The sequence below is a fragment of the Mustela lutreola genome, chromosome 3, assembly GCF_030435805.1.
Source record: "Mustela lutreola isolate mMusLut2 chromosome 3, mMusLut2.pri, whole genome shotgun sequence".
Classification (NCBI taxonomy): Eukaryota; Metazoa; Chordata; class Mammalia; order Carnivora; family Mustelidae; genus Mustela; species Mustela lutreola.
Window position 1 is genome coordinate 102766631 of NC_081292.1, and position 16247 is coordinate 102782877.

Sequence of the window (16247 nt, forward strand, 5' to 3'; positions counted from 1 at the left end):
GTTGTTCAGCGTGGGGCAAATATTAGCTGCTGTCAACTGGTTTTGAGCTGGGAGGTCAGGGTGGTGGTAAAAATTCCGACTGGACTCGGAAAGTTGAACACCTGCTCACCCTGTCTCCACTGCAGCTTTAGAACAGTAGATTCGACGTCCAGGGCCCTCATTGCTAAACTCTGAGAGGATAAGGGACTTATTAAAGTGGAAAACCATCTTCAATAACTTTGAATGAAGAGAAATAATGATAATCTAAGGCCTACTTGCTGCACAAAAGGTAATTAACTGCACAGAGAACTGAATAAACCCCGAGCTTGGGCTTTCTGCTGACAGTTTCACATCTTGAGGTTCAAGTATTTACAGATCAAGCGTTCTAAGGAGAATAAAAACATGTCTTTTCTCTTAGAAAATCTTTCTTCACACAGACTGCAACGGCTTTCTTAATCCTTAAACCCCTAATTAGAGTTCTAGTCCAAAAGCTAACCACCCAGTTCCCTCTTCTCTTCAACTGTGGCTTTAAAAAAAATCAAGGTGGCTTAGTCACTAGCCAGTGTTTTGTTCCGTTTTTTTTTTTTTTTTTTTCATAACTCTTCTTTGTATTTATCCCACATCTTTCATCTAGTTTCTTCAAACCCTTTACAGACAGGATCTTATTAATCCTCAACAACACTGCTGCACGGCCCTTGACCATTGCAATTATCCCAAATTTACAGATGAAGAAACCAAGGCACCAAGTGCACATCTTTTCTCTTTTTACAAACAATGAAGCATAAGAGCAGATAATAATTCTCTTGGTTCTCACAGGACAGTTGTAAGCAACCAGCCTTGCTGGGGAAAAAAAAAAAAGAGAGAGAGAGAGAAAGAAAAAAGCAAAGCAAAACAAACAGTTGCTCAATTCTTGGAAAATTTCTAAAGAGTTTTTTAAACTGAGAAAATTCAAAGACCCTGAAGGCTCTCAGAAAATAAAATCAAAGAATGCCAGTTCCACAGAGCCTCACTGCCCAAACAACCTTGCCTCTCAAAAGCACATCACAGGTAACAAAATGGAATCAGAGGAAGACCAGCATTTAGGATACTAATACTTGGTTAATATAATGTATGTTCATGCCCACATTTGCTAGAAAGCCTGTTGTGATAAACTGAAAAGAACTGCCCTCTTTCCCCTAGTACAGCCCCACTGGCGCTCTAGAAAGACCTCTCATGGACTCTGGGGGATGTCCTCACACTTTCCAGGCATAATTCAATCCAGGAATACCAAGGCCAGCTCCATGCTAAATACTCTGCTAGATGCTGACCTTACGAAGATGAAAATTGTGTATGGAATCCAACCTCAGTATTCTCCCTGAAGCCAACTATATACCTACATGCTCTTCTACTATGAGCACATAGGACAGCATCAAGCACACAGTAGGTGTTGTGGACTGAATATATGTGACCCTTCAAATTAATATGTTGAAGTCCTAATCCCAGTGTGGCTAAATTTGGAAACAGAGATTCCAGGGAAGTAATTATGGTGAAATAAGAGTGGGACTCTGATTCAATAGGATGAGTATCCATTTCAGAAGAGAAACCAGAGCACGCTCTCTTTCCCTCTCAGGCACATGCATACCAAGGAAAGGCCACGTGAATATACATCTGCAACTCGGTGGGAGAGCTCTCACTGGACACCAACTCAGCTGGTGCACGGATAACAGACTTCTAGTCTTCAGAACTGTGAGAAAATAAATTTCTGTGATAAAGCCACCGATCTGTGATAATTTGCTATGGCAGCCCTGGCAGACATATACAGGAGGTGTATTAAATAAATGTTCATAGAGTTAATTGTATTTTGTAATTTATTTAAGAGAGAGAGAGAGAGAGCAAGTGAGTTGGGAGAAGTGGGGGAGGGGCAGAGGGAGAAGAAGAGGGACTCTAAAGCAGGTTCCATGCCTAGCAAGGAGCCTGATGCAAGCTTTCACAACCCTGAGATCATGACCTGAGCTGAAACCAACTAAACCACTGAGCTGTCCCTTGTAATTTTTGTTACCCTTAATTTCATGCTAGTTTTGATTATTGCTCTTCACTCGGGGACTTAGAGCACTGACTCAGTAGCTCTGCTCTTGCTATTTTGGTTTCCTTGATGCTGGCACTTACTGCCCAGCCAGCTCCACGGTCAGAGTGGCGGGGGCTTGAGGTAGGGGTTCCCACGCATTTAACTATATCTCCTCAGTCATATGTCACTGGGCTTGGCCCTACTATGAGCAGAGCTTATTTAATCCTTTATATACCCTGTTCTTCAGTTATTTTATGTCTCTCTTTGTCTGTCTTTATTTCAGAAAAATCAGAGAAGTTCCTCAACAGTCTAGTTCAGAGTGTATTTGAGAAAGCCACTCTTAAAGGTTTTTTGTTTTGTTTTCATGCTTATGTTTATCAAAAGTTTCTGCCTGTACCTAATGACAACAGCCAACCTGGAGGTTGGAGACCCTGTGCCTCATCTTTCTCCTTCTTCAGGGTAATGTCCCCTCAATTAGATGCTCTGTCTCTAGATGATGGGTGATTTTCATGTCCTCTTTGTATTAAATTTTAATCTCAGTCATCTTGAACCCTGACCTTCACATTCATGCTCTGCCAACCCAAGCATTAAAATAATTAATGTTATTATTATTTATTATCAGTGAGAAAATGCAACGTGTTTTGTTCTTTACAGTCTGTGAAGAACAATTTCTTGCAATATCTCATTTGGTCTTTGTCTTAGCCTGATTGAACTGCTATAACAAAATACTTCAAACTAGGTAGTCCAACCAACAGAAATTTTCCCAAAGTTCTGGATGCCAGTAGGGGAGATGAGCAGTGCCTGGTGAGGATTCTTCTCTTGCTTTTTACATGGCCACCTTCTACTCTGTCCTTAAATGACCAAGTAAGACAAAAACAGAGAGAAAAGTCTGGTGTCCCCACTTTTAAGGACACTAACCCTAGCCGATCAGTGTTTTCTCCTTATAACCTACATTAACCTTAACTTCCTTCTTACTCTAATAACTAAGAGGGGTGCCTGGGTGGCTCAGTAGGTTAAATATCTGACTTTAGCTCAGATCATGATCTCAGGATCCTGGGATTGAGCCCCACTTTGGGCTCCTGGTTCAGTAGGTAGTCTGCTTCTCCCTCTTCCTCTCTCACTCTCTGCCTCTTCCCCTACTTGTGCTCTCTCTCTCTCTTTCCCTCTCTCAAATGAATAAATTTTTAAAAAATCTTTAAAAAATACTAGGAGTCACTTCAACCTATGGATTTTAGGAGGACTTGATCTTCGAGGACCTATAAGCACACCACAAAATAAGAAATCCATGAAAACAGGGTGCCTGGGTGGCTCAGTGGGTTAAGCCGCTGCCTTCAGCTCAGGTCAGGATCTCAGGGTCCTGGGATCGAGCCCCACATCGGGCTCTCTGCTCAGCAGGGAGCCTGCTTCCCTTCCTCTCTCTCTGCCTGCCTCTCTGCCTACTTGTGATCTCTCTCTGTCAAATAAATAAATAAAAATCTTTAAAAATTAAAAAAAAAAAGAGAAGTCCATGAAAACAGACAGAAGGAAAACAAGAACAATGACTGGGATCCAGTGTTTTAATTAATTAATTAATTTGAGAGAGAGAGTACATGAGTCAAGGGAGGGGTAATAGGGGAGGGTGAGAAAATCTGAGCAGACTCACGCTGAGCATAGAGACTGATGAGGGGCTTGATGTCACAGCTGTGAGATAATGATCCGAGCCAAAACCAGAGTGAGATGCTTAACTGACTGAGTCACCCTGATGCCCCAACCCGGATTTGGTTGTATTCACCATACCTTCATTATTCACAGAGGCCCACACCTTGGCACAGAGGATTAACTATCTGATACTGGAGATGACTTTTGTGTCTGCCCATATTTTTGTCTTTCCTCTAAGAAAGGGTAACAGAGAGGGACTCTTGATACTCTCTCAAGGTCATGCTGTGTCAGAACCACATTACTCTGAAATGGAGGAGAGAAGCGCAATAGGACCTGGTATTTCCTCCCAGTAAGAAATTATTAGAAAGCCCAGAAATGGAGGAAATGCACCAACTAAAACAATCCTGCAGATATCAAAAGACAATGGGGAATTTTAAGTTCAATAGCAGCAAAGTATTGCCTGACACAAGCCCAGAGACTGAAGTGGTCATGGTGATGTCTTCGGAGGTGTGCTTTTCTCAACCTGTTTATCAGGATCCCTGCTGCTCTAAGGAGCTCACATATATGCTGGTGTCAGAGAGGGCATGGTAAGTGGCAGCACTAAACTTTGAAAGTCTTCTGCAAGAAAGCAGCAAAGACAGAGAGTAGTCTAGGGTCAAACCAGTCCCATTTAGCAGCTGTTGACATTTGTACTTTGAAGACCGTCCCTCTCTGGATTCCTCCTTACCCTTGTCTCCCTTGAGTCAGTCTTTCAAAATGTAAAGTGTCTGGGTTCATCATTATTCCATCCAAGGTATGTACAATCACAAATGCAGACAGTGTATCCTTATGAATGTATGTATTAAAAAATAAAAAAAAGATTTGATAAAAAGGAAATGCTGAAGCAAAGTCAGACAAACCATTCAATGCTGGAGGGTAGCTGAAGAGCCACCATGGGAAGGTGACCTGGGGGCCCTGTTTGGATTTTGTATCCACATGATTTCACGGTAGATTGATGGCCTTAGACTTAGCACATATTCTAAATTTGATTTCTTTTTTAAAATTTTTACTATAGAGGAACCAAGGACACATGATGAAAGTGTAGGAAGGGGAACGGAATGGGAAAAACTATGTGTATTTCACATGCAATGGAAATAAAATGGAGAAAATAAGGAACAATAAAAGAAACCTCTAATTTTATTAAACAAAAATCTAATGTCTGCCTGGAAAACACTGATTTATCTTTCTTGACCCAACTCAAGTTTTAATATCTTCATGAAGCCTTTTGTGACCCTCCCTCCCAGAGAGAATTTGTCACTCTTTCCTTCTTTGCTTCAGTCTACCTGGAACAAACTATACCCATATCTATGACACGTTGTTGTCCTTCTTTGTTGTGTCTCTGTTCTCAGACCAGATCCTTAAAGGAGAATATGTCTCTCCCATGCGTGAAATATTACTGCCACATCGTAGATGCTCTGCAAATAGTTGTTAAATGACAAGTTTGAAGGGGAACTCCATGGTACCATGCGGAAGGCAGAGCCATCACTCAATAAAATTTTATGAAATTTAAGTGTATCTTTAGAAAACCTCATTGTCTTCTCTGGACCCTCTCCTCCTTCATATGCCCCTTCTCCTCCAACTGCCGTGTCTCTGAGAAGTTACCTGCTGTCCAAAGCTCCAGCCGAAGGGAGCACCTTCACTCTCCTGAAGACTCTCTAACCTCAAATGCCTCCTTCTCATTCTCTAATCTCCCATCCCAGAAATGGAAATTCTTTTCTTCTTTTAGGAAAAAGGACATGTTTTCATTTGAAAAGACAGCAACGACTTAGCCAGAGTAAGTCTCTAGTTGGAGAAATTTCAAGAAAAACAGTAAAGTACAAAGAGGAATTCCAAGCATGCTAAACCAAACCCCCACCAGGGAGATACTTGTAAGAATGACTCTGAGTCCCACTGCTCTTCTCTTCTCTGGACTGTATACCCGTATTAAATAGATTTGCAAGCCAAGGATTTTGTCCAGCATTTACGCAGTTCATTCACCTGTCTCCACCACCCCCCTCCCCGGCTTCTTAACCCACAGTGCTGAAATTGGAACCATTTTGTATGACATGGCCATGGGCATTTTCTTCCTCCTGGGGAGAACAAAAAGGACTCCTTTTAAGAGTGATCCTCTCATCATAATTTCTACCAGATTCCCAGAGGTGTCTTAAATCAAAGAAAGGTTAAGAAACCTGTACTAACAGAAAACTCTTAACTTCATCTCAGAGAAGTGTGAATCAATCTTAGAAAACCCTTCCAGAGAAGGACTTTCCCTAGTTAACCCCTTACCATGTTTGCTACTTTTTTCCCCCCAAGCTGTAGGTATTCTTAAATTCCATTAGTATTTTTGGAGGTGTATTTCTCCCTGAAGTCTATCAGGAACACACACACACACACACACACACACACACACACACACACACACAGATATTAGGAATATCCTTAGCTCTTCATGAAGCAAGGTGCCCACATTATTTACTGGCAATTAGGTCAGTGGCCTAATACCATGATCATACTGGGAACAAGCTGTACCAATACCATTTCTTCATTCAATATAGAAGCATTTTAAAGGCTGCAAATGCAGCCCTAACAGAAAGAAAGAAAAATGTAAGACTATACAGGAATGGAATAGAGAATCACAAAATCTTAGACTTGGAAAGAAACTCAGAGGTTATTTTTTCCCTCATCCACTGCCAGTATTCTTCTTATACTTTCTCCAAGGAATTGTCATTTAATTACTGTTTGAAGACATCCGATGACAAGGAATTCACTCTCACTCAAGGCATTTGCTCTATTGTTATAACCCCTGAATTCCTAAGAGATTCATCCTTAAACTTAGACAGAATCTAACTTCTGGTTAGATTGCCTGAGAAGTCTGGACAACCCGATTCCTTCATAGATCTAGATTGCCCATCAAAAACTGTAGGACAGGTGTTTTTTTTTTTTTTTTTTTTTTTTTAAGATTTTATTTATTTATTTGAGGGAGAATGAGTGAGAGAGAGCATGAGAAAGGAGGAGGTCAGAGTTTGGAGAAACAGACTCCCCAAGATGCTGGGAGCCAGATGTGGGACTTGATCCTGGAAGTCCAGGATCATGACCTGAGCCGAAGGCAGTTGCTCAACCAACTGAGCCACACAGGAGCCCCTGTAAGACAGTTTTTGAATCTCTTTTTCCTTATCATGTTTATACAGCACAGCATCCTGTTTCTTTTCATTGCTCTCCATAGATTCTGATACTGGGCAGTGGGAAGTCTGTGAAGGAATGAATGAATGAGAGTGTATATCTCCCCTGCATCTCTGTAGGATAAATGTCAGGAAATGCCCAGGATTCCAAATCAGAAAGGCATCTACCACTGCCCAGTGTGACAAGCATTTCCTAGAGCAATGGGGGAGGGGGTTCTCTGAGTCGGAGTGAGGCGAGGAGAGCACTATGTGATCAGCCACTGTCTGGACTGAGGCAGTAAGTTAGACTGAGATGTGAAGCCTAAATTTTCACACCGGCCCTGTGACCTGAGCATAAAACAAACAAGCAAACAAACAAGGCACAAGTACCTCCTTGCTTCCTGCACTTAGCTAGGGCTTTAAAAATGCAAATGCCTATGGTGTCAAGTAGAACTTTCAGGAAAGTGAGGCTTTAGAGTATAAGACATAGGGGATAAGGCAGAATTCAAGAATGCCTTCCCAATTAAATAAATGCAAGTTATTTAAAACACCTTGTGTTTCAAAAAATAAATAACACTCTTCATTTAGAGCTATGGTTAAGAACACAAAATATGCTACCAGAGTCAGAGAGGGAGGACTGAATTCTAACTCTTTTACTTAATTGCTGTGAGGTTTTAAGCAAGTTACTTCGTGTCTGTATGCCTTAGTTTCTGGAGCTATGAGATGAATTCCACCACCCACATAGGATTATTGTGAGAATTAAGGGCTGTGCACATTCATTAGAACAATGCCCAGAATATGGGAGTGTGTGTGTTGAGTGTGTGTGTATGTGTGTGTGTGTGTATAGGGTAGACGGAGTAGTATGTATATGTAACCAAATATAGTTATTCCTGTTATTCACTGTCTGTATCCATAGGTACAGCCTGGCTGGTACAAGTGTGCCATGGAATCACACCTATAAGATGCTTTGGGGAAAAACTTGCATTTCAGAGCTCTGTAACTATCTTACTATAGTCCAGCTACATCACAGCAGGATGGTCTAGCTTAGAGTAAAGATGGTGGGCTGATTATCAGGAGATCTGGCTTCTGGTCCCAACGGTGTCATGAATTATCTGGCCCACATAGGTTAATCAGTTAATCTAGGTCTCAGCGTCCTCAGCCAGACTTCTCCACCTCAAAGAGACATTATGGGGCCAAAGTTTAAGATATGACAAGTTAATATAATGGTTCTACTCATACAAAGGTCTGCTGATAAATAAGAGGTCTAATGGTTCCTTTCCTTCTTATAGGCGCCTCAAGATCAGGTAGGTGGAGTGGTCAGTCACCACCCCAGGAACCCTCTCTCTTTTTTCCTTCCCTTTCATTTGCTCTTAGAATGAATTAGTCCTGCTATTGTCTGTGGGAACCTTATTATTAATGTATTTCAGGCCTGATTCAACTCACATGTCCACCAGGTCTGATCCTTGCGTTAGGCCCACACATCATCTTTATTTTCAGTATCATAGTCAGAGAGCAAGATGAAGCTAAGAAAAATAACACCCTCCCGTACCCCCACCAAAAAAATAGAAAGCAAGAGAAATAGCTGGAGTCTCTGTGGAGTCTCTGTCCTAAGGTCTGGAGATGGCAGAGTGCACACTGCACATTCCAAGCTTCCTTTCTTCTCTGCCCCAGCACGGTCTATCCCAGGGGGATCATGCTAAAACCCAGACTCCTCTCATTATCTTGGCAAATTACAAGAGGAGGCAGGACATAGTCTCGATCATGGGAACGTGTTCTTTGAGACCTAACTACAGGGATGTCCACATCTTCGCTCTCTTTGTCTGTCCCAACAGTTGTTCCATTCCCCAGGATTTTGATCTCACGGTGCCCTTGACCAATAGTCCTCCTCATTGTGAGGTACAATCACACAGTGAGGGAAGAAAACCTGACTTCCCCTAACAGCCGTCAGAACTGGTGACCTTCAACAAATACCCCTTTCATGAAGTGGGTCCCAGCACCTGTCCCCGTCTAATCTTCATATATTCCATTTAGTGCACATTCTCTTCAAGGGATGATTCTCAGTGCCATGCCCCACATTGCATGGGGGTATGACTCACATGTACCACTTCTCCCCAAGACCTAGGCAATCGACGCCTATTAATACAGCCTGCATTTGGGCCAGTTCCTTAACAGCCTTCAGTAAAGGAGACTGCAGCAAAGATGACACGATATATGTGACAAGCATCCTTTTGAAATTCAGATATGCTTGTGATTTTCTCCTTTACACTTAATGGATTCCAGCACAGAATAAATAATAAAGAATTACTGCTACACAGTTGAGGCAAATTAAAGGCAATGCATTTGAGACTTCAGGGATGAATTGACATTGGCCCTGAATACCAAATGCAAGTCATAAAGGTAAAGTACAATCAAGGCTGTGGCTGAAGGTCCAGAATTAAGCTGCCCAGGTGGGACCAAATTTAGGCTGAAATTATGCAGCGTTCTGGGGGGCATGCACTGTCCCTCTTGCCCACTGTGACACTCCATCAGGCTTCATGCTATCAGTACTCACCATTCTTGCAGAGCAGGACAGCCAGGTAATCCTGAGAAGAAGAATTGATGTAGAGCAAGAGGCTGGGCGCCTGGGCTGTCACAAAGCTAAATGCAATATTTTCCTTGGATGGAGCCGCATCTGCGTAAATCGCTGAGGATGAGAGGCTTATATTTTTGGTCACTGGGTAGGGTTCTTGAAACATATACATAACAGAAGTGCCAGCCTCAAAAACAGCAGAAACCTCTGAAAAATAGAAGAGGAGAACGCACACATTGCAACATTTAGTTGATTATTCAGGACAGCAATAACTGTTTATGGTTTGCTATGCATCAACCACAGCATGATGGTTTTTACCTGAATTATATAACACGCTTTCCACAATAAGTCTGAAGTGGCAGAAGTCGTTACTCTTATTTACAAATGAGAAACATGAAGCTTACAGAGGTTAAGCACCTTGAACAAGGTTGCATAGCTAAAATAGGAGAGCTGAGATTTGCATCCTGAAGTCTAGTTCCAGTTTAACATTCATTTGCAGTACAGCTACCGTGTGCTGGGCTGATTTTTCAAGAAGCAAAGATAAACTGTCCCTGCCACCAGCACAGTAGAGATAAATTTTCCTGGGACTTTCGTAGTTTCAAAACTGAGATTTTAATAGTTCCAGCTTCTGCTTTTCTGGTGTGTTAGGAGGATTGCAAGTGGATTCTAAGTTACTGAGAGTAGGACACTAGGGGAGGCAGTGGTAATTCTCTATGTCATTGGGTAAAATGTAAGGATCTGTGGACACAGAAGAGAGAGAATCTGTGGAACTCATAGAATAAGGCATTAAGTATCTAACCGCCCGACTCCTTTTTTTTTTTTTTTTTTTTTTTTTTTTTTTTTTTTTGAGGAATTGGTAGTCATTTCCAAAGAGAGAAATGACTTGAACAAATGGGATACAAGTCCTATAGCATAACACATTGGATGGAGTCCTGCCACCACCACGGAGGAAGGCAGCATCTACAAACTAATGACTATCAGTTAGCTGGAATGTGCAAATGACCCACCTTCCCTGTATCATGTGCTCACTCCAACTCTTACTCTTTTAGTTTGGTGGAACTAGCACAGGATTTGGCTTCTGTTCTGGATCTGAAAGCTCATTCAGTTTCACACTAGCTGTGTAGTTCCAGATAAATTAGTGCACCCTGGGGAGTCTGTTTTGTCTTCTGCTGAATAGGAAACATTAACACTTCAACAGTATTTCTGGGTGCCTAAATGAGATAATGTGCATAGAACACTTATGAGAGATAGCCACTATAGACTATAGTTGAATCTTGTAAGCTCTCCATATTAGAAGAGACTTTAACCTGAACCCATCGTAATTTCCTTTACAGACTGTATCTGTTTTTTTACTCCAAATCCATCCAAATGCTGAGATATCCCTTTTTTTTTTTTTCCATCCAGTTTTCTCTTGCATTCATTCTCCTACAATTTTATCTCTATATGGTACTATAGTATCAGGGCATGGAGGAAAGTTTCCTTCACAGAACAACACAGCTCACATCTAGCAACAACCCCTACTATAAAGATAACACAATGAACATGAACCCATATTGCCATGATAGATTTCTCTTTTTCCTGTATGATGTGTGGAATTTTCCTAATCCCTGAAATTCCCTGATTGAGTTGGTGGCACCTAGAACATAATCAAACCTGGTTTTTCCTTCCTAATTCTATTGCAAATTTGTTCTACCTTTGTGAAAATTCTATAACAGCCTGTAAGAGTGCCAAAAAAATTAAAGTTGCATATTTATGCATATTGCTTAGCAGATTGGGAATACCAGTTCATTTTGACTAAAGTTTCAGAGAATGTGTTCTGCATTTATCATTCGGTTTACAACATTAGTACTCCTGATTACAAAGATATGCAGCAGAGACTTGTGACAGTGAGGATTCCAGTTAATCATCAGCTTGATTCAAGCACTAGCCTTGAGTGAATTTCCTCAGGGACATTTGCCCTGCATTTTGAGCTACTATCTCCTAGTTAACAGAATAATGGCTTTTATTTGATGTTGTGAGTGTGTTCAAATGTAACTGTAATTCAGAGCATTCTGTTATGAATAGCATATTAGATATGGGCATATATATTACATTTTTTTCTTAATTCTCAGGGCAGGAAATTAAAACGTGAAGCACTTTTAAACTAGAGCTGCCCTACCAAATTTCTGTCTTCCTTTCTCTCCTAGCCGCAGTTCTAATTATTCTTAATGCTTAGTGATTTTAATTTTTAATATTTAGATTCCATCAATTTTAACATAAAGCTTCCTTACCAAAACACCTGGATTCTATTATTCTATAAGTTTCTTATATTTTATAATCTAAGAGTTTAAGCTCCCTGACCATATTTAAGCTGAATGATTTGTCTGAATACACAGAACTTCCGGGTTCATTGGAAGAAAGATCTTAACTTGGATGAGATCATCTATGATCCTCATGCTATTCTAAGGCCATGGAACCAATATCAGCAATGTCTACTGAGCACTTACCTGTCGGAAAGAATTATGCTGATTATGTTCTGAGAAGAAGGGACACTTATCAAACAAAACAAAACACAATGGAAGGTAGCCTGCAGTGTGATGTGTGCCATATAGACAATGATTCCTAGAGCTGGAAGTCTCTGTGGCCACAGTAACTTGACCAGACCTGAAAGGGCAACTCTGCATTGACTAGGAGTAAAGTGTGGGATGAACTAAGAGAAACAGGAAACAAGGTGGTCTCTGAGCCATCTGTGGAGTCTAACAGATGGGAACTGACACTTGGCTGTGCCTCTTCTCTAATGCTCTCAGAGGATCCCACTCAAACTCAGCTCATGTACAAGTAGGGATGGATTCAATCTTGTAGGCAGAAGGACTGGAAGACATTATGGAGAAACACAACACATAGTAGGAACTCAAAGGACAGACAATAGCTGGTCTGACTAATAGTGATACAATTTAGAATTAGAATAAGCATAAAGGTAATGAGTAGACTAGTGATTACCTAGAAATCGGTGAAGTTGTAATTAATATAGCAGAACATCAAACTAAAAATAAACAATTGGCAATTTGAATGCTGAGTGGATATTTCGTAAGAGTAGACATTCATTTTTCTTGTGATTGGTCTTGTGGATCTGTGTTATTAATAAGCTCTAATCTTTTAGCAATACATATTGTAACCTTTATAGATGAATGATGTGATATTTGAAGTTTACTCAAAATAATAAAGGAAGAGAAGAGGATGTGAGTATATAGATGAAATCAGATTGGTCATGAGTTGACCATTTTTGAAGTTAAATAATGGATGCATGAGGGTTCTGAAACCTTCTCTCTATTATCACCGAGAATTGTTTGTTCGTTTTTATTTTGTTTTTTTGTTTTTGTTTTTGTTTTTAGTGATATCCACTGGCAGGAAGGTAAATATTAAAGAACTTTAAACAGGTTTTAGGCAACTGATAAAGCATACTTAAACATACATGCTATTTTTTCACTGAAATTCCATTAGCAAGAAAATAATACATGTGTTTATCACAGCATTATTTATGCACAAAAGTTGGGGTAATGTAAACTTCCAAACAGGGGTGCCTGGGTGGCTCAGCTGGCTAAGCATCTGCCTTCCGCTCAGTCCCGGGATCCAGCCCTATGTTGGGCTCTCTGCTCAACGGGGAGTTTGCTTCTTTCTCTCCTTCTGCCCATCCCCCTGCTCATGCTCCCTCTCTTTGTCTCTAGCTCTCTCTCTCTTAAATAAAAATAATAAAATTCTAAAACAGTTATAAAAGCAAGCACTTAGTGAGGCTTTATTTGCCAAGCATTATTTCAAATGCTTTGTGAAATGCTCGTTAAATGTTCATCACAACCCTCTGATGGATTTTTGAATTTTCTAATCGTATAGATGAGAAAACCAAGCCTGGGAGGTCAGTCTCACAAGTAGCAGCACACAGTGTAGACTGTAGCTGAGCCAGAATCTGAATTTAGGCAGATCAAGTGCAGAGTGATGCCACTACTGCAAAGCTAAACTGTTCTGGGGATAGAATGGTTGAAGTGTTGAAGTAAGCAGGGGCAATCCCACCATTAAAACTGACAAATTACACAGAAATATCTATAAAATGAAACAAACAAAACTTGATATAAAATGTAGATATGAAATACAGAATTATTGTAATTATATTAAATTCAAAGAAAAGAGCTAGAAGAAAATCAGATTTTCTTTTTAATGTTTGTATTTGAGTGATTAGATTTTTTTCTAGATTCCAAAATATATTTCCAAATAGAATTCCAAATACACTAACTTTAATTAGAAAAAAATAATAAATGACGCTACTATGACAGTCATACCCAGATTCTTCATATAATGAGGGGGCAGGTGGAGGTGGGCCAAAGACAAGTCTGCATTATTAAATGGTGTTAGAACAGCTGGATATCCATAGGCAAAAGAATGAAGCTGAATCCCTGCCTCACATCTACAAAAATGAACTCAAAATGGATCAAAGACTAAATATAAAAGCAAAGCTATAAAACCCTTAGAAGAAACCATGGACATAAGCCTTCATGGCCTTCAGTGAGGCAATGATTTGTTCGACATAATACCAAAAGCACAGGGGCACCTGGGTGGCTCAGTGGGTTAAGCCTCTGCCTTCGGCTCAGGTCATGGTCTCAGGGTCCTGGGGTTGAGCCCCACATTGGGCTCTCTGCTTGATGGGAAGCCTGCACCCTCCTTTCTCTCTCCCTGCTGCTCTGCCTGCTTGTGATCACACTCTCTTTGTCAAGTAAATAAATAGAATATTTTTTAAAAATATCAAAAGCACAAGCAACAAAAATAAAACAATAAGAACCAGATGTTATAAGAATTAAAAACTTTGTGCTTCACAAGATACTCTCAAGAAAATGAAAAGGGGAGAAAATAGGTGCAAAGCATATATCTAATGTGAGAATTATATTCAAAATATGCAAAGAATTCCTACAAGTAAATAATAAAAAGAAAAATAACCCAATCAAAAGTTGGTAAAAACTTTAAATAAACATTTTGTTTAAGAAGATATACAAATAATCAATAAGAACATGAAAAGATGTCTAATATTATCAGTCATTAGTGAAATGCAAATCATAACCACAATAAGATACAATTTCACACAGTCACAGTAAGATGTCCCTTATCAAAAGGGTGGATAATAACAAGCATTGGTGAGGATGTGGAGAAACTAGAGTCCTTAGACTTTTCTGGTAAGAATATAAAATGGAGAAGCCCCCTCAAAAACAGTTTGCCAGTATCCTCAAAAGGTTACATTTTTAGTTACCATATGACCCAGTAATCCCACTTCTAGGTATATACCCGAGAGAACAGAAAAACATTAATCCACACAATATGTACCCGAACGTGAACCGCAGCATTATTTATAATAGCCAAAGAAATGGAAACATCACAATGTCCATCAACTGATGAATGAATAAACAAAATGTGTGGCATCCACATAATGGAATAAAATACTCTTTGGAAATAAAAAAAGAACAAAATACTGAAAAGTGCCACAACACAGATAAACCTTGGAAACATTATGCTAAGTGAAAGAAACTAGACACTAAAAGGCCACATAGTGTATGAGTCCATTAGCATGAAATACCCAGCATAGGTAAATCCACAGTGACAGAAAGTAAATCAGTTGTTTCCAGGGACTGAGGGGAGAGGTGAAGGAGGGGTAGCTACTAATGTGTATAAGGTTCCTTTTTAGGGTGATGAAAATGTTCTGAAATTAGATAATAGTGATGGTTGTGCAACTTTGTGAATATGCCCAAACTCACAGCATTATATAATGTAAAGAATGGATTTTAGGGTATGAAAATTACACCTCAGAGACAAGAAAAAAGAGACATACGCAAAACATAAAACCAACCAACAAATAAACACTTTTGAATCCTATTACCATATTCCTATGCTGAATGAAATTAGGGTTTTAAAGAGAAAAAAGAAACCAAAAAGATGCTGGATGGGTCTACAACCCTGGCAATTATTACCAAGTCATTCAACCTCTTTGAACGTCAATGTTCTTAATATGTTAATATCTTCCACACTAGGTTGGTCATAAGGAATGTATGTTGCAGTCAATAATTACTAGCTAGCTGCATGATTATTATTACTTTGTATTATAATCAGAAGCAGAAAGTAGGTCAAGGGATCATAGTTCTGGCCCAGGCATTGGTAATTCCACCCCATATATTTCTAGTATTTACACTCCTTAAAATACATATGCCCTGGGAAGTTAACACGGAAGACTGCCTCAATGGAGAGTGCCCTTGTTTAGGACAACCTCCTAGCTAGTGGCTCTGATTTCCCCCAGGCAACTGGCACGGTTAAAAGTCTTGGTTAAAAAAAAAAAAAAAAAAAAAAAAAAAAAGATTCATCCCACATACTTTGCAGCTACTGAATATAAAAGGAATCATTTCCTTAGATTTATGAGAAAGGGAAGAAAGTTTGGAACTGTGAAATATGAAGCAAGCTGAAAAGGCTAAGCACATATTTGTATATTTTGCTTATGGATCGAAGTAAGGAAAAGTGGGGAGAGAGCACAGGGTCTATTTCAACATATGCTGACCAAAGATATGATGGTATGGACAGAAGATAATTAATCTGAGTTGTTTCAGGGGAAAAAAAAGAGCTAATTAAAAATTAGGCTAAATTTAAAAAAATAGGCTAAATTTAGAATATGATCTATGAGATGTTTGAGCAATGTCTCTAGAGAAATGTAGAATCCCACTGTATTTTTGTTTTGTTTTGTTTCTACACATTGGGCTTGGAACTTAATGATATTATTTTCCTTAGTACATAAAGTGTACTATTTCCTGTAGTATTTCCTGTAGATCCTGTAGAACAA

The 16247-nt window shown here is 39.7% G+C and overlaps 1 protein-coding gene across 2 annotated transcripts in view; it reads right to left on the reverse strand.

The window, feature by feature from the left end:
* CNTNAP5 (contactin associated protein family member 5) overlaps positions 1 to 16247 on the reverse strand; it is an 842021-nt gene that overhangs the window by 94803 nt on the left and 730971 nt on the right. For both annotated transcript variants that reach the window (XM_059166599.1, XM_059166598.1), the window contains one exon: positions 9389 to 9613. In XM_059166599.1, the coding sequence (XP_059022582.1) occupies positions 9389 to 9613 (225 nt within the window). The remainder of the gene's footprint in view (positions 1 to 9388; positions 9614 to 16247) is intronic.